The 23,745-nt window shown below is 39.3% G+C and overlaps 1 protein-coding gene across 4 annotated transcripts in view; it reads right to left on the bottom strand.

The window, feature by feature from the left end:
• Cradd (CASP2 and RIPK1 domain containing adaptor with death domain) overlaps positions 1 to 23,745 on the bottom strand; it is a 213,163-nt gene that overhangs the window by 15,541 nt on the left and 173,877 nt on the right. For 2 of the 4 annotated variants that reach the window (XM_020167343.2, XM_074084124.1), the window contains exon 3: positions 290 to 1,152. In XM_020167343.2, the coding sequence (XP_020022932.2) occupies positions 851 to 1,152 (302 nt within the window). In that variant the 3' untranslated portion in view covers positions 290 to 850. Of the gene's footprint in view, positions 1 to 153; positions 223 to 289; positions 1,153 to 23,745 lie in introns of those variants that run through there. The other 2 variants (XR_012450950.1, XR_012450951.1) reach the window with 2 other exon arrangements.

Below are 23,745 nucleotides of genomic sequence, written 5' to 3'. Positions count from 1 at the left end.
CTCCATTTAATGCTTCAGATAAACAGCACAGATTCTCTTCAGCAATCTGTTAAGGAGAAAGGGCTCTGACGCACTGTTGGCTCCTGACTTGACCTGTGCAGGAAGCTTCAGTGTCATATGCTTAACAACAGACATCTTGCCTGAGCTACTTACCTCGATGGGGCAGAAGTCACCATTTCATGTCAATTCCATTCCAAAGAAATGCCTGCTGTAATTTCATCCCTTAATTTATGCAATATAAGAGTGAGAAAAAACACACATTGCTTTCTCATGAAAGAGGCATGTTAGATATAGTAATTCATTTTTTATTATCTTAATCACTATGAATAGCACGTCCACAGTTCAGTTTCCAGGCAATGTAAAAGCAGATGTTTTATATATGGGACACCTACATGTAATGTGGTTACACATTGCTTTTTGTTGTTTATTTGTTTAGTTTTTGTCTTTTTGCTACATGGCATTCTTTTTGACCCACTATAGTTCACCTGGAACTCACACAGTTTAAAAATGCACAATTACAATTCAATCTTTTTTTTAATCATTATTTTTTTTGGTGATACTGTATTTGAACTCAGGGCCTCATGCTTGCTAGGCATGTGTTCTACTACTTGAGTCACTCTACTAACCCATAACTCAATCTTTAAGCAATTGAAAACAATGAGTTGGTACCAGCATGGGAGATCTACTGATAATTTGGCCTTTTAAGTAATGTCAGAGAGAAAACCTGTTTTCTCCTTCCATCTAAAGATCATTAAAAAGAATGAAACCAAACAAAAGGCTACCTGCTCTGAGTAAAGTCAGGATTGAGTGTGTGCGACCTGGGACTCGCTTCCGGTGGGCGAGGGGCACATTACTCCAGCAGGTGCTGGAGCACGGAGGGATCCACCTGCATGGCCTGGAGGCCCTTGTGCAAGCTCAGGAAGGTGGCCTGCTTCCCATAGCGCTGGCGCCAGCGGACAAAGGCTTCCACTACTTGTGACTGCACGTTGTGGGGATGGTTGGCCTTACAGCGATAGATATCAGTCTGGGACAGGCCCAGTGACAGCACCACGTGCTCCCACTCGGAGCCCAGCCTCTGGGCCAGCTGGTTAATCTGCTGGTCCGATGGAGAGCTGTTGAGGATGTGCAAGGGGATTCCAGTCACCTGGTCACCTGAGGAGGAAAAAGATGGGAAGGTGAGCCAAGCATGCTAACACTCAGATAGGGAAGCTGTGAGAAGGCTGGAGAGCACAGGCCAGTTCCATGTGCAGTTGGCTGATCCTGGTCTTCTGCCGAGCTGCTCAGTGCAATACGACGTTTCAGTGCTTCTGAAATGTGCTAGCATCTGTGAAAATGCTTACTACAGAAAATAAAAAGTAGATGCCTCATTACAGAACCTCACTTAGGATAACTTGGTCTAATTCTTTTCCCATATAGGATAACCTTGTGCACACTGCTTTGAAATAGGCTGTTTTCACTTCCATCTCTTTTACCATAGGACAAGTCAGGGGCTGGGGTGAGAGAGGGCTGAAGAACGGTGGCAGGGGTGGTTCCCTTGATCACCAGTCTGTGGGCCAGCAGGGCACTTGATCCAAGGCCCAGAATGCTCTTTCCTGCAGGAAGGGCTGCTGTTGGAGGGTCAAGGCTAAAGCAAACAGCTCCTCTCCCCTGGAGTTTCAACATGAAATACTACCAAGAAAAGATACAGTTGCTAACAGAAGCAGGGGTCCAGAATTCTATTGAGAAAAGACTGAACTGTAGAGGCCACAAAATAGGCAGAAGGGAAGAAAGCAGGGCTGGCTATAAGCAGCAGAGGCTACTACCATTCTGGCTGAGCCTACAAGAGGAACAGAAAGTGTGTGTTACAAATGAGCAATGATCTTATACTTCCTAAACTGCATTCCAGTCTGTCTGAGGCCCATCTGCTAAGGAGTATGACAGGTAATAAGTGGCTGTAAATGTGCCTGGAATAACCAATGAGCAGTACCATCAATTATACAGAAGAGGTCCTAACCTAGTGTGAACCAGCGGTTTCCTGAGTAAGGAGGCTTGAGCTAAGCCCTGAACAAGAGGAAGATGAGCTGGGTGAAAAGAATGGAAGGGAGTAGTGCATCCCCTTTGGAGGAAACTGCATGTACAAAGGCCCAGAGGCAGGAGAACAACAATACAGGAAGTGAAAGAGTTCATAGTAGCCAAGTAATGAGTTTGAGGTACTGCAAACATCAGAGGTGACAGTACCAGTTACAGGTTAGGTTCAGACATCTGAACAATGTGACAGGTGCACAACACTTGCTGTCTATCAGCATCACAGGGATTAGGGTCAACTCACCAGCCTCTGTTTAAATTTATGGTTCAATCAGAAGGCAAAAGAACCTATCAGAAGAACTGATGGCTTCCACAGCCCAGGCCTTTGGCCTTTAGGCAGTTAGTTGGCAATACCATAGGGATGATTGCAAAAATAGTGTTTGCCAACACTGCAACTTAAAAAAAGACGATGAAGCAATTAGAATAATGGTAACACTACTGATAAATAATTTATATTAACAGTGATGATTTTATAAAAATATGGGTGGTTTTATACAAATGCAGGCTCATTAAAAAATGTCAAGCAACACAAAAAAGTTCAGAGAAGAAAAGAAGGAAATCACCCAACATCCCAACTGTGTTCACAGTTGGGAACATCATTTTTGATGTCTCCTTATGTGCCTATACTGTAAGAAAGACAGGTGGATGTCAATTATACAATTTAAAATGACAATATAAGAGTTTTTCTTTTATAAATGCTACTTAATTTTATGTAAAGTTAACAGAAGAAAAAGCAGAAGTTAAACTAAATGCCTTTCTAACTGCAGCCAAATACTTAACATATATATGGTAATACAGAAAAAATTATGAAAACTTAAGGGGTTAACTACATGATTTCACATTAGTGGTGTATAATTAACACTCTCCCCCCTCCTCCCCTCACACCTCTTGATTTCTGTTGCTTTTATCATTTTTTGTGTGATGCCTGATAATTGTATGATTGTGTCACAACAATCTATATTCCACTTCTCGCCCCCAGCTGTTTAAGGCCATCTTATAATGGTCTCAGTGCTCACCAGTGTTCCTTTTTTGGTTGTTGTTGCTGTTACTGGTTTTCAGCTGTGGCATTTTTATTCCTGGTTATTTTAATTTGTGTCAACTGGTCCATTTTGTTAGAAAGTTTTTTCTCCCCTCAAGAAATGCTTGGAGTTGGAATATTCCCTGAATTCTTTCAGATCAAGATTGTCTGCTTATTGCCTTCTCTGGAGTAATAACTTCACATTTAGAAAACCAATTTTGTATAAATATTATTTTTAATATTATAATTTGAATTATGAATATACTTTTTTATTATATAATTTATTTTACTCCCCTTACAAACTTGCTCATATTTTATGGGAGGGAATACTGGTTTTGGAAAATTCTGGTATCGACTTGGTTATCTAACATTTTGTGTAACCTGCTTCTCTGTCTGGGGTCTACAGCACTGAAACTTTGACAGGGCATGTCTTTGCCATTCTAGATGTGCTTTCCAGCTATGAGGCATGACTTATGATCAAAGAGCAGTTCCTTTTTCCTTTCAGAAAAGCCTGCCTGTCTTATACCTTAGCTTGTGTTTGTTTATTTATTGTTGCACATGTTACATGCATTGCCTGTCCTCTATGGCTCTCTTTTTCTATCTGCTGTCTTAATCTTCCCCATATTACTTCAGGCCCTCTCCCTTATCCATGCCACTCATTGGTCTTCCAGCTATGTCTATTCAGTATTGTTTTTATTTTCTGTTTTGGTTCTAACCTGGTATTGTGTTTTTGTTCTCAACTTCATTCTTGGCTCTTACCTTTTAAACATTCCATTCTACTTCACTCCCATTATGATAGTTACTATAAAAAACAACTACCAAAAAAACCTGAAGGAAACAAGGGTTGGTAAGGATGGGGAGAAACCGGAACCCTCCATGTTGTGGAAAATAGAATGGTAATTCTTCAAAAAATAAAAACTAGACGTAGCATTTGATCCAGCAATTCTACTTCTGAGTTTATTTCTAAAGGAACCACCCCCCTTTTTTTGCGGTACTGGGATTTGAACTCAGGGCCTACACCTGGAGCCACTCCATCAGCCTTTTTTTGTGATGGGTTTTTTTTTGAGATAGGGTGTTGTGAACTATTTACCTGGGCTGGCTTTGAACCATGATCCTCCTGATCTCTGCCTCCTGAGTAGCTAGGATTACAGTGTGAGCCACCGGCATCCGGCTGTACTCATGTTTATAGCAGCATTTTTACAACAGCCACTAGGTAGAAGCAACCTAAGTGTCCACTGACAGATAAATGGATAACCAAAATATGGTAAATACATGCAGAAGATTATTATTCAGCCTTAAAAAGGAAGGAAATTCTGAAACATGCTATAACATGGGTCAATCTTGAGGACATTATACTAAGTAAAAAAAGCCATTTGAAAAAAAGACAGATACTGTGAATCCCTTCACATGACTATCTAGAATTCACAGACTATCTAGAATAGTCAAATTCATAGACTATCTAGAATAGTCAAATTCATATGACTATCTAGAACAGTCAAATTCATAGAGACAGAAAGTAAAATGGTGGCTTCCAAGATGCTAAATTTTATGTTATGCATATTTTACCATAATTACAAATAAAAATAGAATCCCACTCCTATTTTATCATAACTACATTTTGAGCTTTCATTGCTACTGAATGGATACTGGGCTTGTCTATGGTACAAAAATTCTTGTGAGGTTGAGTTTTCCAGGATTGGGTTTTCATTCACATCACTTTGGTTTCATGTTTATTGTTGAAAGCTGTGTTCCCTTCTCTCATTGCTCTGCTGTAGCATTTGTGTCGTCATGACACTCACTGTTATACTTATGCCACGAGCATCTCTGTCCAGGACTTCTGTTTACTGTCTTACGGGAAGCAGACATATCTTTGGCCCTGTCCTCACTTTCTAAGGGACCTGTTGTCTCTTTCTCCAAGCTACAATTTGAAGTCGACTGTGGCTTTCCACATGCTTTTCTGCCTTGAGGAGAAGCAGGCCTCATGGGGCCAGCTCTTACTGAGAGTTCTATGCTCTGTCCTCTTTTGGAAGTCAGTAAAATACCTCCGTTCTACCCAGGCCATTCCCACTCTTACCTACAACTCAGCACAGAGTCCAGGAGATTCTGTACCTTGGGTCACCTTCCTGCCTCTGCTGAGAGTCTTTTGGGTTTTAACCAAGGCTATCTGTACACTGACCTTTCAGCTAGATTCTTTGCACATGGATTTGTATTAGGAACAATTCTCAGGATTGTCCCCTGACCTTTCCCCAGAACTGCCCCAGGGGTCAGAATGGGTGCCTGCCTCCCTGCCTGTCACTTTTCAAAGGACCTGGTACAAAGCTATAATTTTTCTGTTTGTTTGCTGCTGGTGAATTTGGGGTGAGGTTTGTTTTGACTGCTTTTCTGTTCCTTGGGTGTTGGAGGAGGGAGCGTCAGTGACTCTGCTAAACTCTGTCATAATCTCTCTCACTCCTGGACAACACTAAATGTAACAGGCTGTGAGCCAATTGCATAGTAGTAAGGACGGACTTTGCTCTGATTCTTCTACACATTCAGGGACACATATCCCCTATGACAGTGCCACAGACTGGAAGATGTCAGAAGTTTCTAGACACAGGTTGAGGCATAGATACCTAGCATATACAAACTAACCACTAAGCAAATCAAGCCTTCCAGCCAGACATCTTTAGGCACACATAGGCAAGAACAGCTGTTTGCACCATGGGACTTCTATCTGGAAAAGTTTCCTCATGAGGTCTGTTTAGTTAGTGAATTCTGCTGAATACAGTTCCTCAAAACTAAGAGTCCTAAGGCTTTAGTGTCAATTCTTCAGGAAATACTACATAAAATCAGGCCACTCTATAAATGAGTCCACTGTGACTACTTGAACACTGTTTCTCAAAGGCAGTGCATACCATCAGCAGTGTGCAAGGTGCTGTCACGTGGTACAAGGATGAATATTCTACATTATAACAGCCATGCCCATGTTAATAAGGTGAGAAAATATAAATAGTATTTCAAACCCAGGATTGCAAAGATTAAGTAAATTAAAAAGCAAATATAGAATGACAAAAACGAAATAAACAAGAAAAGCCAATTAAAATACAAAGTAAAGTTAAAGAATGATATTAAATTAGTGGCACAGGTGGTACATAGATATGGCAAAAACTGCACAGGTGAAGCCAAATGACTGAGGTCTGGGAAGTCAGTGTTTGTCCACAAGTGCACCACGGGCAGGCCAGTGGACAGTGCTGTGCAGGGCCTTTCCCAGAGCCTTGCAGGCCTTTAGCCTCCCGTCTTGTACCTACTATGAGCACATGAGTTCATGTAGACAGGGATCCTCGAGGCAGTACCATCTCTGGTTAAGAACCACCAGATGCTGTGGAATAATAATTCCCATTCTAGTGTTTAAAACTCTAAGCAAGAATTGAGCTACTTTTATATGGACAAAATGTTCTCCTTTTTTACAGATCCTAAATCTTTCATACAATCTTTTAATCCCACTCTCAGTAAAGTGAAACTCACCTGTTTCAAAAGGAGCAAGATATACTTATGAACTCATGTACCGCAATGAAGACAAGGCTCCACTTAAAGGGATGGGGTAGTCTGCCCCCACCTCCACACCACTTATTCTCTCACCCCTTCATCCCCACCTTTATGGTCATTACATGAGTGAAAACAATATGGTGTGAACCCCTTCTTTCTGTAGCTATCAATCCTTCCTTCTCTCCTACCTATCAGTAGCTGTTCTGGCCTCAAAACTGTAAATCTCCTTTCTAATTCCTATTGCACAGAGTCAGTTCTAAACACTTAATGCATAATTTTTCTATGTCTTGTACATGCTGTCTAAGCTCCTTTGAACAGAGAGCATGTCTTCTACTTCTGCAACCTCCTCCCCCTTGCTGAGCACAAAAGGGAACTCAACATATGCTTTTCCAGTAGCTAAACATAATCTTAAAGCAAAAAGGCCCTCCAAGTCAAGTTTGTGATTTACTATGTCTGGTAGCCATGTGTTTCTGATTTTATTTGTTTCATGAAAAAGCCCTATCTTTCTAGGCATAGGGAACAACTTTCTGAATAGGATTTCAAGAGCTCAGGAAGAGAAAGAATTGATAAATGGGATTATTTCAAATTAAAAAGCTTTTGTACAGCAGAGGAAACAATTATGAAAGTGAAGAGGCAACTTACAGAATGGGACACGGTATTTGCCAAATATTCACTGACAGAGCTTAACATCCAGAAAATATAAAGAACTTAAAAAATTAAACACCAAAAGAACAAATAATCCAATCAATAAATGGGCAAATTAATTAAACAGACAGTTCTCAAATGAAGAGGTGCAGGTGGCTGATAAATACATGAAAAAAATGTTCAACATCCACAGTCATCAGGGAAACGGAAATCAAAAGTACCCTGAGATTCTATCCTGCCCTAGTTAGAGGACGGTCATCAAGAAAACACACAACAGCAAATGCTCTCAGGCACGTGTATGAGGTGTGTGTTAAAACCCTTACACACTGTGAGTGAGAATGCAAACTACTCAGAGTGCAGTCACTGTGGAAATCAGTGATGGAAAAACAGAATTGCCATATGATCCAGCTATACTGCTCCTGGGCATAAACCCAAAGGAACCTAAGTCAGTGTACAACAGAAACACATGCATACCCATGTTCATTGGGGCACTATTCACAATATCAAGTTACGGAATTAGCCTAGATGCTCAACAATGAATGAATGTTGAAAATGTGGTATAAATGTACAATGGAATATTATTCAGCCATGAAGAACAGAATTATGTCATTTGTAGGAAAATGGATGAAACTGGAGATCACCAGATTAAGAAAAAGAAGCCAGACTGAGAAAGATAACTATTATCTGCTTTCCCTCATATGCAAAATACAGATTTACAAATAAAGACATGAAAGTAGAAGATGCACTCTTAGAGAAGAGGAGGTGGACAAGTAGGAAGTGAGAGAGGGCAAGGTAGAGTAGTAAGGGATAAATATAATCAAAGAACATTATATAGATTTATGAAAATGTCATAATGAAACCTATTATTTTGTACAACCAATAGATGCTAATTAAAAAGTATGGGAAAAAATTAGTATCTTCCAACAAATCCCTATGGAGACAGTACTCCCTATCTATTTCTGGCTGGATGTAGGTTCACTGAGTGAACCAGCATCTATTTGGTCAAGCTCCCCTTTCTATACTGCATTCTATGATATGTGGCCACCTCAAAGGGAGTTAAAAGAACACATTCAGTATTTGTAAGCATCATTCAGGAGCTGAAGGCCATGGACTGAAGAAGAGACATGCACACATATAAATAGCTGGTAGGAAAGCTGGCTGAACCTGCAGCCAGGTCTAGAAAAACAGGAAGGTTTTGAACTGTAATACTTTTTAATGCCAATACTGATATGACTGGAGATGTTGAATTCTTTATGACACTGTCTCAGTTGGACAATGGTGTAGCACTTACAAAAAAACACTAAAACTACTTCTCTGAAGAGTTTGGTAATAGACCAGTTATCCCAATTCACTGTGGCCATGAGACACTGTTACTGATAGAGCATTCTACACTTCAGGCTTGCTTTCGGAATAGATGCAGCTGTACCCAATACCAGTAGGATAGGGAATTAAATCTTTTCACAGGGTGACAGAATTGAAAATTTGCTGAGCAATGATTCTAAACACTCACAAGAAGTATAGGTACGATGGTTTACAGGTGAGCTCTATAAGGCTCAAAGAAATTTAATTTCCTATCTTATACATGTTGTTCCAGAAAATATAGAAAGAACAAAATCTGCTAATATATATAAAAATGTAGATGAGATTATACATTCCTGGGAATATAGTAAATGCTAAAAGTGGTATAAGAAAAAAAAGAGAAAATACATTGGAATAGCAAACAAATCCTCCCCAACAAAAAGCCCTTGGCGCAGAGAGTTTTACAGAAGAGCTCTACAAAAAAGATCAACTGATTTCCTATCTTACATAAGTTGTTTAAGAAAAGAGAAAAAGAAAACAGATACCTGGATGATTTTATAAGATTATTGCAGGGGGAGGGTGGCAGCGAGGCGAGGGAAGCTGTCCTGCACAGAGCAGGCACGTTGTCACCTGTGTTCTCAGAGAGCACTGGTAACTCTGGGGCGGGGGAGGGATTTGAGGGGGTTTTATCACTTGGGTAGGAGGGAAACTCAAGGGACAGGGGTCAAATCCACTCCTCCCCGGACACCTGGGCTCCACTGAAGTCCCTACTTGGTGTGGTTGAACTTGAGTGTCCTCAGATGAGGTTGCTGGTGTGTGCTACACTTGAATGCATCATTGGGAATTTAGCAAGATATCTGTATCCTATACCTTTGCCATCAAAGCCTAAACTATGCTGAAGCTGTGAAGATAGAATTTTACAGGAGGCAAGAAGTACCGAAGATGGTGGCTAGAGGGAGAAAGCAGAAAGTGGGCCTCCTACAGTGAAATCTTGGAGAGACGCTGGAGACACACCTTGCAGGTAAAACCACCGAGAAGAGGCAAAACTTTGACCCCTCCACACCTCCAGCCAGCGCAGAACATCTCCACTTAAGGTTAAACGGAGAAACCAGGAGGGCCCCGGGGCTGCAAGTTGCCCGCACCCAGACAGCTTGGGAAGACGTGGACAAGCTTACTGTTGATTAGTACACTAATGCTCCCTGTTTATACCTTTGAAACTTTTTTGTTTGATTCCTTGTTTCAGTTTTTCCTACTTATCTGTTTATTTGTTTTTCCTTTTTCTTTAACTTCTTGCTTTCCATCTCCTCTCACCCTTCCATTCTAAATATTACCATTGTTATTATTACAAGCTAGAAAATACTTAATTGCTCACACTACAGGGACAGTAACAACACCAAGGACAATGACGGGAAGACAGAAAAAACAGGGAAACCAGTTTCCCCACAGCAAAAAATTAGTACAGGAACCAGAGGGGAATGAAGAAAACAGATACTCAGATCCAGACTCCAACAAAATGAAGATAAACTATGCCAAAGAACCCAATGAAGCCCACAAGAATAATTTAAAAGAAGACATACTACAGGTACTCAATGAGAATTTTATAGAGATGATACTGGATAGGGTCAACCAAAATGTACAGAAGACACTCAAGAAATTCCAAGACAACAAAAATAGAGAATTTGAAAAACCAAAAGAAGAAATAAAGGAAACCATAGAAGCACTGTATAAACACCAAAGTGAAACAGAGAACATGATTAATAAACAGATAAATGAACTAAGGACAAAAATAGACAACATTAAAGAGGAAACCACCCAGGATATGGAAAACCTCAGAAAAAAGAACGAAACAGAACTGCAAAACAAAATGGAAGGCCAATCCAGCAGAATAGAACAAACAGAAGACAGAATCTCAGAACTTGAAGATGAAATGGTAATTAAAGGAAAACCAAAGAACTATTAATTAAACAACTCAAGACCTGTGAAAAGGTCTTGAAAATAATAATAACAGAAAATTTCCCAAATCTAGAAAAAGATATTCCCATACAGATGCAAGAGGGCTCCAGGACACCAAACAGACCAGATCAAAATAGAACTACCCCACGACATATCATCATTAAAACAAGTTCAGAAACTAGGGAAAGAATATTGAAGGATGTAAGAGAGAAAAAACAAATAGCATACAAAGGTAAACCCATCAAAATCACAGCAGACTTCTCAACAGAAACATTAAAAGTAAGAAGAGCGTGGGGTGAGATCTTCCGGGCACTGAATGAAAATAACTTCAACCCCAGGATACTCTACCCAGCAAAACTATCATTCAAAATAGATGGAGCAATAAAAGTCTTCCATGATAAGCAGAAACTAAAACAATATGTGACCACAAAGCCACCACTACAAAGGATTCTTCAAGGGATTCTGCACACAGAAAGTGAAACCCAACTTAACCATGAAAAGACAGGCAACACCAAACCACAGGAAAAGAAAAAGCAAAAAGTAGAGAGTAACCTCAACTTAGGTACACACAATCAAACCTTCAAACAACTAAGACAACTAAACAACAGGAATCACCACATACCTATCAGTACTAACGCTTAATGTTAACGGACTTAATTCACCCATCAAAAGGCACCGCTTGACAAAATGGATTAAAAAGGAAGATCCAACAATTTGTTGCTTACAGGAGACCCATCTCACCGACAGAAATAAGCATAGGCTTAGGATGAAAGGCTGGAAGAAGATTTACCAAGCCAATGGCCCCCGAAAACAGGCAGGAGTAGCAATACTTATCTCTGACAAAGTAGACTTCAAACCTACATTGATCAAACGAGATAAAGAAGGACATTCCATACTAATAAAAGGGGAAATAGACCAAAAGGAAATAATAATCATCAATCTGTATGCACCCAATGTCAATGCACCCAATTTCATCAAACATACCCTGAAAGACCTAAAAGCATATATTAACTCCAACACAGTGGTCATGGAGACTTTAACACCCCATTATCATCAATGGATAGGTTATCCAAACAAAAACTCAATAAAGAAATCCAAGATCTAAAATATACAATAGATCAAATGGACCTAGTTGATGTCTACAGAACATTTCATCCAACTTCTACACAACATACATTCTTCTCAGCAGCCCATGGAACCTTCTCCAAAAAAGATCATATCCTATGGCACAAAGCGAGCCTCAGCAAATATAAGAAAATAGAAATTATACCGTGCATACTATCTGATCACAATGCAGTAAAAGTGGAACCCAACAACAAAAGTAAAGACAAAAAACATGCAAACAGCTGGAAACTAAATAACTCATTACTTAATGAACAATGGAACATCAATGAAATAAAAGAGGAAATTAAAAATTCCTGGAAGTCAATGAAAATGAAAACACAACCTACCGGAACCTATGGGACACAGCAAAGGCAGTCCTGAGAGGAAAGTTTATAGCCATGAGTGCATATATTAAAAAGATTGAAAGATCCCAAATCAATGACCTAATGATACATCTCAAATTCCTACAAAAACAAAAACAAGCAAATCCCAAAACAAATACAAGGAGAGAAATAATAAAAATAAGAGTTGAAATCAACAAAATAGAAACCAAAACAACCATACAAAGAATTAATGAAACAGAAGTTGGTTCTTTGAAAAAATAAACAAGATCGATAGACCCCTGGCAAACTGACTAAAATGAGAGAAAAAACCCAAATTAGTAGAATCAGGAATGCAAAAGGGGAGATAACAACAAACACCATGGAAGTCCAGGAAATCATCAGAGACTACTTCGAGAACCTATATTCAAATAAATTTGAAAATCTAAAAGAAATGGACAGATTTCTAGATACATATGATCATCCAAAACTGAACCAAGAGGAAATTAATCACCTGAATAGATCTATAACACAAAATGAAATTGAAGCAGCAATCAAGAGTCTCCCCAAAAAGAAAACCAGGACCTGATGGATTCTCTGCTGAATTCTATCAGACCTTTAAAGAAGAACTGATACCAACCCTCCTTAAACTGTTCCACGAAATAGAAAGGGAAGGAAAACTGCCTAACACATTTTATGAAGCCAGTATTACACTTATCCTCAAACCAGAAAAAGACACCTCCAAAAAGGAGAACTATAGACCAATCTCCTTAATGAACATTGATGCAAAAATCCTCAACAAAATAATGGCAAACTGAATTCAACAACACATCAAAAAGATTATTCACCATGACCAAGTAGGCTTCATCCCAGGAATGCAGGGGTGGTTCAACATACGAAAATCAATAAATGTAATAAACCACATTAACAGAAGCAAAGACAAAAACCACTTGATCATCTCAATAGATGCAGAAAAAGCCTTTGATAAGATCCAACACCATTTCATGATAAAAGCTCTAAGAAAACTAGGAATAGAGGGAAAGTACCTCAACATTATAAAAGCTATATATGACAAACCTACAGCCAGCATTATACTTAACAGAGAAAAACTGAAACCATTCCTTCTAAAATCAGGAACTAGACAAGGATGCCCACTATCTCCACTCCTATTCAACATAGTACTGGAATTCCTAGCCAGAACAATTAGGCAAGAAGAAGGAATAAAAGGAATATAAATAGGTAAAGAAACTGTCAAAATGTCCCTATTTGCAGATTACATGATCCTATACCTTAAAGACCCAAAAAACTCTACTCAGAAGCTTCTAGACATAATCAATAGCTATAGCAAGGTAGCAGGATATAAAATCAACATAGAAAAATCATTAGCGGGGAATTCCAAGATGGCGGCTAGAGGGAGGAAGCAGAAAGCGACCCTCCTATAGTGAAATCTTGGAGAGACGCTGGAGACACACTTTGCAGGCATAATCACTGAGAAAAGGCATAACTTTGACTCCTCCACATCTCCAGCCGGCGCAGAGAATCTCCACTTCACGTTAAACGGAGAACCGAGGAGGCCCCGGGGCCGCCAGTGGCCGGCGCCCATACGGCTTGGGAAGACGCGGACCAGGTGAGCTTCGCGGTACCGCGGTTCCCCCACAGACAAGCCTGGGCCAGAGCAGCATAGCCCCCTGGACAGACTGACCTCCACCCGGGAAAAAAAGAGAAACTGAGTACTAAGCAATAAGAACAGTTAAGACACGCTGGAAAGAGGGTGGGGCGCCCTGAGCGCTGAAGATTGGGGGAAGGGACTCCTTCCCGGGACTGTAAATAAACGAGCCGGGCAGGCCGGAGAGGCTCTGGCGGGAGCGGGGTGCTCGCCCAGCAACCAGGAGCGGGGACGCTTGTGAGAGGAGGGAAGACCCACTTCCCACGTGAACTGTAAATAAACACGCAGGCCTGACAACGCGGGGCAGTGTCGCCTTTCCCAGTGCTTGGAAAGGGAAAAGCCTGTAGCAGAGGCCCCCCTCCCCCGCACAGGAGAACTCTGAGCAAACAAAGCCTGTGGGACCAGGTGAGTGCTAAGCTCACCCCAGAGATCTGCATAAATAACGCCGCCAGCTACAGGCTGAGAGCAGCAGGCAGGCAAGCCACAGTTGCAGATACCACTCTCAGAACTGTCTCCAGACGCTTTTTTTTCTTTTTCTCCCTACCTTTGATGAGAGAACAACCGAATTACACCTGCAAGCCGAAAAACTTACTGAAACTATATTGCATTTGAACTGGGGACACTTGGTGGGGCTTTTTTTTTTTTTTCTTTCTTCTGTGTGTGTGTGAGTGTAGTTTTGTTCTACTTTATGCATCCCCTTTGATGAGACAACTACAGAACATCTGAGGCACCAACTCCAGGACTGGAGATTGAGACGGACATCCAAATTATTAAGACTGAAATTGCATTGCATATAAACTTGGAAGTTTTTTGTTTTTTTTGTTTTTTTTAATTTTCTATTTTCCATTTTATTTTAATTCATTTTTATAAATAGATATTACTTTCATATACTTATTTTTTATTTTTTTAATCTTTGATTTTCAATCCTCTCTCTGTCACTCTATTGTCTGTTCAGCTTACTGTCGATTAGTACACTAACACTCCCTGTTTATACCTTTGAAACTCTCTTGTCTGATACCTTGTTCTGCTTTCTCCCTCTTTTCTGTATATTTGTTTTCCCCTTTTCTTTAACTTCTTGCTTTCCATCTCAGCTCACTCTTCCATTCTCAATATTACCATTGTTATTATTACAAGCTAGAAAATACTTAATTACACACAGTACAGGGACAGTAACAACACCAAGGACAATGACAGGAAGACAGAAAAAACAAGGAAACCAGTTTCCCCACAGCAAAAAATTAGTACAGGAACCAGAGGGGAATGAAGAGAACAGAAACTCAGAGCCAGACTCCAACAAAATGAAGATAAACTATGCCAAAGGACCCAATGAAGCCTACAAGAATAATTTAAAAGAAGACATACTACAAGTACTCAATGAGAATTTTATAGAGATGATACTGGATAGGGTCAACCAAAATGTACAGGAGACACTCAAGAAATTCCAAGACAATAAAAATAGAGAATTTGAAAAAGCAAAAGAAGAAATAAAGGAAACCATAGAAGCACTGTATAAACACCAAAATGAAAGAGAGAACACAATGAATAAATGGATAAATGAACTCAGGACAAAAATAGACAACAATAAAGAAGAAAACAGCCAGGATATGGAAAACCTCAGAAAAAAGAACGAAACAGAACTGCAAAACAAAACGGAAGGCCAATCCAGCAGAATAGAACAAACAGAAGACAGAATCTCAGAACTTGAAGATGAAATGGTAATTAAAGGAAAAACCGAAGAACTACTAATTAAACAACTCAAGACCTGTGAAAAGAAAATGCAAGAACTCACCGACTCCATCAAAAGACCAAACTTGAGAATCATGGGCATCGAAGAAGGAGAAGAGGTGCAAGCGAAGGGAATGCGTAATATGTTCAACAAAATAATAACGGAAAATTTCCCAAATCTAGAGAAAGATATTCCCATACAAATGCAAGAGGCCTCCAGGACACCAAACAGACCAGATCAAAATAGAACTACTCCACGACATATCATCATTAAAACAAGTTCAGAAACTAAGGAAAGAATATTGAAGGCTGCAAGAGAGAAAAAACAAGTAACATACAAAGGTAAACCCATCAAAAATCACAGCAGACTTCTCAACAGAAACATTAAAAGCAAGAAGAGCGTGGGGTGAGATCTTCCGGGCACTGAATGAAAATAACTTCAACCCCAGGATACTCTACCCAGCAAAACTATCATTCAAAATAGATGGAGCAATAAAAGTCTTCCATGATAAGCAGAAACTAAAACAATATGTGACCACAAAGCCACCACTACAAAGGATTCTTCAAGGGATTCTGCACACAGAAAGTGAAACCCAACTTAACCATGAAAAGACAGGCAACACCAAACCACAGGATAAGAAAAAGCAAGACAGTAGAGAGTAACATCAAGTTAGGTACACACAATCAAACCTTCAAACAACTAAGATAACTAAATGGCAGGAATCACCACATACCTATCAGTACTAACACTTAATGTTAATGGACTTAATTCACCCATCAAAAGACACCGTTTGACAAAATGGATTAAAAAAGAAGATCCAACAATTTGTTGCTTACAGGAGACTCATCTCACCGACAGAAATAAGCATATGCTTAGGATGAAAGGCTGGAAGAAGATTTACCAAGCCAATGGCCCCCGAAAACAAGCAGGAGTAGCAATACTTATCTCTGACAAAGTAGACTTCAAACCTACATTGATCAAACGAGATAAAGAAGGACATTCCATACTAATAAAAGGGGAAATAGACCAAAAGGAAATAATAATCATCAATCTGTACGCACCCAATGTCAACGCACCCAATTTCATCAAACATACCCTGAAAGACCTAAAAGCATATATAAATGCCAACACAGTGGTTGTGGGAGACTTTAACACTCCATTATCATCAATAGATAGGTCATCCAAACAAAAACTCAATAAAGAAATCCAAGATCTAAAATATGCAATAGATCAAGTGGACCTAGTAGATGTCTACAGAACATTTCATCCAACCTCTACACAATATACATTCTTCTCAGCAGCCCATGGAACCTTCTCCAAAATAGATCATATCCTAGGGCACAAAGCAAGCCTCAGCAAATATAAGAAAATAGAAATAATACCATGCATACTATCTGACCACAATGCAGTAAAAGTAGAACTCAACAACAAAAGTAAAGACAAAAAACATGCAAACAGCTGGAAACTAAATAACTCATTACTTAATGAAGAATGGATCATCGATGCAATAAAAGAGGAAATTAAAAAGTTCCTAGAAGTCAATGAAAATGAAAACACAACCTACCAGAACCTATGGGACACAGCTAAGGCAGTCTTGAGAGGAAAGTTTATAGCCATGAGTGCATATATTAAAAAGATTGAAAGATCCCAAATCAATGACCTAATGATACATCTCAAACTCCTAGAAAAACAAGAACAAGCAAATCCCAAAACAAATAGAAGGAGAGAAATAATAAAAATAAGAGCTGAAATCAACGAAATAGAAACCAAAAAAACCATACAAAGAATTAATGAAACAAAAAGTTGGTTCTTTGAAAAAATAAACAAGATCGATAGACCCCTGGCAAACCTGACTAAAATGAGGAGAGAAAAAACCCAAATTAGTAGAATCAGGAATGCAAAAGGGGAGATAACAACAAACACCATGGAAGTCCAGGAAATCATCAGAGACTACTTTGAGAACCTATATTCAAATAAATTTGAAAATCTAAAAGAAATGGACAGATTTCTAGATACATATGATCATCCAAAACTGAACCAAGAGGAAATTAATCACCTGAATAGACCTATAACACAAAATGAAATTGAAGCAGCAATCAAGAGTCTCCCCAAAAAGAAAAGTCCAGGACCTGATGGATTCTCTGCTGAATTCTATCAGACCTTTAAAGAAGAACTGATACCAACCCTCCTTAAACTGTTCCATGAAATAGAAAGGGAAGGAAAACTGCCAAACACATTTTATGAAGCCACTATTACACTTATCCCAAAACCAGGCAAAGACACCTCCAAAAAGGAGAACTATAGGCCAATCTCCTTAATGAACATTGATGCAAAAATCCTCAACAAAATAATGGCAAATCGAATTCAGCAACACATCAAAAAGATTATTCACCACGACCAGGTAGGCTTCATCCCAGGGATGCAGGGGTGGTTCAACATACGAAAATCAATAAACGTAATAAACCACATTAACAGAAGCAAAGACAAAAACCACTTGATCATCTCAATAGATGCAGAAAAAGCCTTTGATAAGATCCAACATCATTTCATGATAAAAGCTCTAAGAAAACTAGGAATAGAAGGAAAGTTCCTCAACATTATAAAAGCTATATATGACAAACCTACAGCCAGCATTATACTTAACGGAGAAAAATTAAAACCATTCCCTCTAAAATCAGGAACCAGACAAGGATGCCCACTATCTCCACTCCTATTCAACATAGTACTGGAATTCCTAGCCAGAGCAATTAGGCAAGAAGAAGGAATAAAAGGAATACAAATAGGTAAAGAAACTGTCAAAATATCCCTATTTGCAGACGACATGATCCTATACCTTAAAGACCCAAAAAACTCTACTCAGAAGCTTCTAGACATCATCAATAGCTATAGCAAGGTAGCAGGATATAAAATCAACATAGAAAAATCATTAGCATTTCTATACACTAACAATGAGCAAACGGAAAAAGAATGTATGAAAACAATTCCATTTACAATAGCCTCAAAAAAAATCAAATACCTAGGTGTAAACCTAACAAAAGATGTGAAAGACCTCTACAAGGAAAACTATACACTTCTGAAGAAAGAGATTGAGGAAGACTATAGAAAGTGGAGAGATCTCCCATGCTCATGGATTGGTAGAATCAACATAGTAAAAATGTCTATACTCCCAAAAGTAATCTACATGTTTAATGCAATTCCCATCAAAATTCCAATGACATTCATCAAAGAGATTGAAAAATCTACTGTTAAATTTATATGGAAACACAAGAGGCCACGAATAGCCAAGGCAATACTCAGTCAAAAGAACAATGCAGGAGGTATCACAATACCTGACTTCAAACTATATTACAAAGCAATAATAATAAAAACAGCATGGTACTGGCACAAAAACAGACATGAAGACCAGTGGAACAGAATAGAGGATCCAGATATGAAGCCACACAACTATAAGCAACTTATCTTTGACAAAGGAGCTAAAAATATACGATGGAGAAATAGCAGCCTCTTCAACAAAAACTGCTGGGAAAACTGGTTAGCAGTCTGCAAAAAACTGAAACTAGATCCATGTATATCACCCTATACCAAGATTAACTCAAAATGGATCAAGGATCTTAATATCAGACCCCAAACTCTTAAGTTGATACAAGAAAGAGTAGGAAATACTCTGGAGTTAGTAGGTATAGGTAAGAACTTTCTCAATGAAACCCCAGCAGCACAGCAACTAAGAGATAGCATAGATAAATGGGACCTCATAAAACTAAAAAGCTTCTGTTCATCAAAAGAAATGGTCTCTAAACTGAAGAGAACACCCACAGAGTGGGAGAAAATATTTGCCAACTATACATCAGACAAAGGACTGATAACCAGAATATACAGGGAACTTAAAAAACTAAATTCTCCCAAAACTAATGAACCAATAAAGAAATGGGCAGGTGAACTAAACAGAACTTTCTCAAAAGAAGAAATTCAAATGGCCAGAAAACACATGAAAAAATGCTCACCATCTCTAGCAATAAAGGAAATGCAAATTAAAACCACACTAAGATTCCACCTCACCCCTGTTAGAATAGCCATCATCAGCAACACCACCAACAACAGGTGTTGGCGAGGATGCGGGGAAAAAGGAACCCTCTTACACTGTTGGTGGGAATGTAGACTAGTACAACCACTCTGGAAAAAAATTTGGAGGCTACTTAAAAAGCTGGACATCGATCTACCATTTGATCCAGCAATACCACTCTTGGGGATATACCCAAAAGACTGTTACTCCAGAGGCACCTGCACATCCATGTTTATTGCGGCACTATTCACAATAGCCAAGTTATGGAAACAGCCAAGATGCCCCAGCACTGACGAATGGATTAAGAAAATGTGGTATCTATACACAATGGAATTTTATGCAGCCATGAAGAAGAACGAAACGTTATCATTCGCTGGTAAATGGATGGAATTGGAGAACATCATTCTGAGTGAGGTTAGCCTGGCTCAAAAGACCAAAAATCGTATGTTCTCCCTCATATGTGGACATTAGATCAAGGGCAAACACAACAAGGGGATTGGACTATGAGCACATGATAAAAGCGAGAGCACACAAGGGAGGGGTGAGGATAGGTAAGACACCTAAAAAACTAGCTAGCATATGTTGCCCTTAATGCAGAGAAACTAAAGCAGATACCTTAAAGCAACTGAGGCCAATAGGAAAAGGAGACCAGGAACTAGAGAAAAGGTTAGATTAAAAAGAATTAACCTAGAAGGTAACACCCACGCACAGGAAATCAATGTGAGTCAATGCCCTGTATAGCTATCCTTATCTCAACCAGCAAAACCCCTTGTTCCTTCCTATTATTGCTTATACTCTCTCTACAACAAAATTAGAGATAAGGGCAAAATAGTTTCTGCTGGGTATTGAGGGGGGGGAGCGGGAGGGGGTGGAGTGGGTGGTAAGGGAGGGGGTGGGGGCAGGGGGGAGAAATAAACCAAGCCTTGTATGCACATATGAATAATAAAAGAAAAATGAAAAAAAAAAAAAAAGAAAAATCATTAGCATTTCTATACACTAAGAATGAGCAAACTGAAAAAGAATGTATGAAAACAATTCCATTTACAATAGCCTCAAAAAAATCAAATACCTAGGTGTAAACCTAACAAAAGATGTGAATGACCTCTACAAGGAAAACTATAAACTTCTGAAGAAAGAGATTGAGGAAGACTATAGAAAGTGGAGAGATCTCCCATGCTCAATGGATGGAATTGGAGAACATCATTCTGAGTGAGGTTAGCCTGGCCCAAAAGACCAAAAATTGTATGTTCTCCCTCATATGTGGACATTAGATCAAGGGCAAACACAACAAAGGGATTGGACTTTGAGCACATGATAAAAGCGAGAGCACAGAAGGGAGGGGTGAGGATAGGAAAGACACCTAAAAAATTAGCTAGCATTTGTTGGCCTTAATGCAGAGAAACTAAAGCAGATACCTTAAAAGCAACTGAGGCCAATAGGAAAAGGGGACCAGGAACTAGAGAAAAGGTTAGATCAAAAAGAATTAACCTAGAAGGTAACACACACGCACAGGAAATTAACGTGAGTCAACTCCCTGTATAGCTATCCTTATCTCAACCAGCAAAAACCCTTGTTCCTTCCTATTATTGCTTATACTCTCTCTTCAACAAAATTAGAGATAAGGGCCAAAATAGTTTCTGCCGGGTATTCAGGGAGTGGTGGGGAGAGGGTGGGGATGGAGTGGGTGGTAAGTGAGGGGGTGGGGGCAGGGGGGAGAAATGACTGAAGCCTTGTATGCACATATGAATAATAAAACAATATAAAAAAAGATTATTGCACTTTTTACTCCAAACATAGGAATAATGCAAGAAAAAAATTATAGGCTTGTATCACTACTCAGGACTCATGTATTAACCCTGGCCATGAAGTACAATGGCTCTAAGAAATATCATTCTGAATGAGGGATTAGCTGGCTGGAGAGGAAAGAAAAGCACCTTGATAACAAAACCACTGGAAACCCTTGACCTCACAGATAAATCACAGAGAATGATCTGGTTCTCCCCAAGAGTGCAGAAATCAACTGCTGGGTGATGAAGTGGCAATCTACTCCAAAGAATAAGGCCATGTTGCAAAATGCAAATAAATCCTACTTATTGTAAGGGAGACTTGATTTGACTATTAAATCTGAGAAGGTTAACAACAAAACTGTTAGCAATAATTGAGTTTTCACTAAATTAATAGGTGGGAGGGAGAGTGGTCACACCTGGGCTAGGAACTAGCAGGCCCAGATACCATACAAATTTGAGTCTGCTACTAACTAGTCATGGAGCCTGGGATAAGTCATTTAGCCTTTCTCAGACTGTTTTCTCATTAGTAAAATATAAATACAGATGACATCTATGGCTTCATTTAGATGCAATATGTTATACTATTTTTTTAGAAAAAAATTTATTTTGTACAGATCCTATGATTTTTTAACTTCTGATTAAATCAACAAGTATTTGTTATTGCATCACTTTTCTGTATGTGTCTTCTAGGACAGAATCAAGCCTTTGGGGCTTTCAGCACTGTTTTTTTGCCTATTTCAGCTTTATAAACATTACACATGGAAACTTAATTTTCTGTTAAAAAGAAAAACGGTAAAATGAATGTTTGGTGCAGTGAACTTTTTCAAAACAGTATAAAATACCTTAGAAGTTCATGTGACAACTTACTGGGGAGTCACTGCCTCTCTCACATCCCCAGCTGTGTCACAAACCTGACACAGCTTTGGCAGTTTGTCATTCATTTTGCTCCTTGAATGTACCAGTCTTGGATGACAGAGCCTTGCCATAACTGATTCTTGTCCCAGGACCCTCTCCCTTTGACTTCCTCCCTCAGCTGTCACTTCTCAATAAGCTACCCTGATTGTCCTATTCTCAACTGCAACTCCCATCCCACTCTATGACTCCCCTTGCCCACAAACCACCTTCTAACACATATTTTATAGATGTACTCTATTGCTGCTGCCTGCCTCTCAACCCCCACACTCATCCTGCTTACATCCCTGACAGAGTGCAAATGCCTCACTAGCAGGGCAGCTCAGTCCATTTTGCTCAGTGATGTGCTCCAGGTAGTCAGAATAGTGTCTTGCACGTAGCAGTCACTCACTAAATATTTACTAGATAAAGGATGAATTAAAAGGAATGGTTCATTACAATTACAACATACTCGTTTATCTCTGTTCTCTGTAGCTACAGTATTTCCAAGTGCTCCTACTTTTAGCTTATGTAGTAGCACTTAAAGACCAAAGAAACTGCGCAGCCTATGTGGAGAGATTACCCATATAGTAAAATATTGTCAAGATTAAAAGTAGGCAACTATCCCTTTCTATTCTAAACTGGGCCACAATGAGCTCCTCTCCCTTCCGACATCCATGTTTAATTTGAAAAGAGAAAGACAGACAGATCTCAAGGTGACTTCTGAGCAAATATGGCAGAATGAACCTGATCCCAGAATCTCCCGCTAACCAATATCTACGTAAATGAACAAAAGGTAAAAACAAAGAAGCCCACCAGAAAAGATGGAAGAATCACCTTCCAATTCCCATCTGCCTGAAGCTGTATCAATTATTCAACAGAACTAAATTCTAAGAGATTCACTCTAATATCCCCAAATCTGGAGAGCAACAAATTGGGTGAGGTTTTTCATCATTTTTTATCTTCTTACTGCTACAATGGAGGGAAGGGGAGGTCAGATCTGTGAACAACGAGGACTGATTATTTCTGGCAGAATGAAAAGACAACACACATGGTCTCAGGAGAAGATTCAGAACTCAGGTTTAGCACTGTGGCTCACATATAAACTGACTGAGCTCACCTCCCTGCCTGGTTCCTCTACTTACATGTGCCTGTAAGATGTAGGCAAGTGGACAGAAATGCTCAGTACTCAGGTGCAATGCTGGGGGGTCAGAAGGGTGCCAGTGGATCAAAGAACCAAAGGCTGGACACAGCTGCCCTGACATGAGCAAGGTGCAATGAAAGACATTGCAGCTGAGTAACATGCTATTATAATGAGTGATTGAAAAATGGAACAATATGTGGAAGAAAGCTGGACAAAATCAAAAATCCACACTCTCCAAGGAATAACACATTTTGTGTCACAGAACAACTTAGTAAGAGGACAATACACACAGTAGAAACAAGAATACAGTAAAACTAAAGCTTAACAATGAGATAAATAAAAAAGAGATTTTAAAAAGAAGCTTGTCATACTACAATGATAAATTGATGACCAAATAGCATCATCATGAAGCTAATATATCAGAATAAAGGAATAACATTAACATGACTCAAAATTCCTTGTATTTCAGAAAGGCTTGAGGAAAGCAGAGATAAAATACAGAACTTACAGGGAAAATGACAGAGATAGAGAAGAGAAAAATAC

Source organism: Castor canadensis, chromosome 8 (assembly GCF_047511655.1).
Source record: "Castor canadensis chromosome 8, mCasCan1.hap1v2, whole genome shotgun sequence".
Lineage (NCBI taxonomy): Eukaryota > Metazoa > Chordata > Mammalia > Rodentia > Castoridae > Castor > Castor canadensis.
The sequence above is the reverse complement of the archived record's forward strand: the minus strand, read 5'-3'. Positions and strand labels throughout refer to the sequence as shown.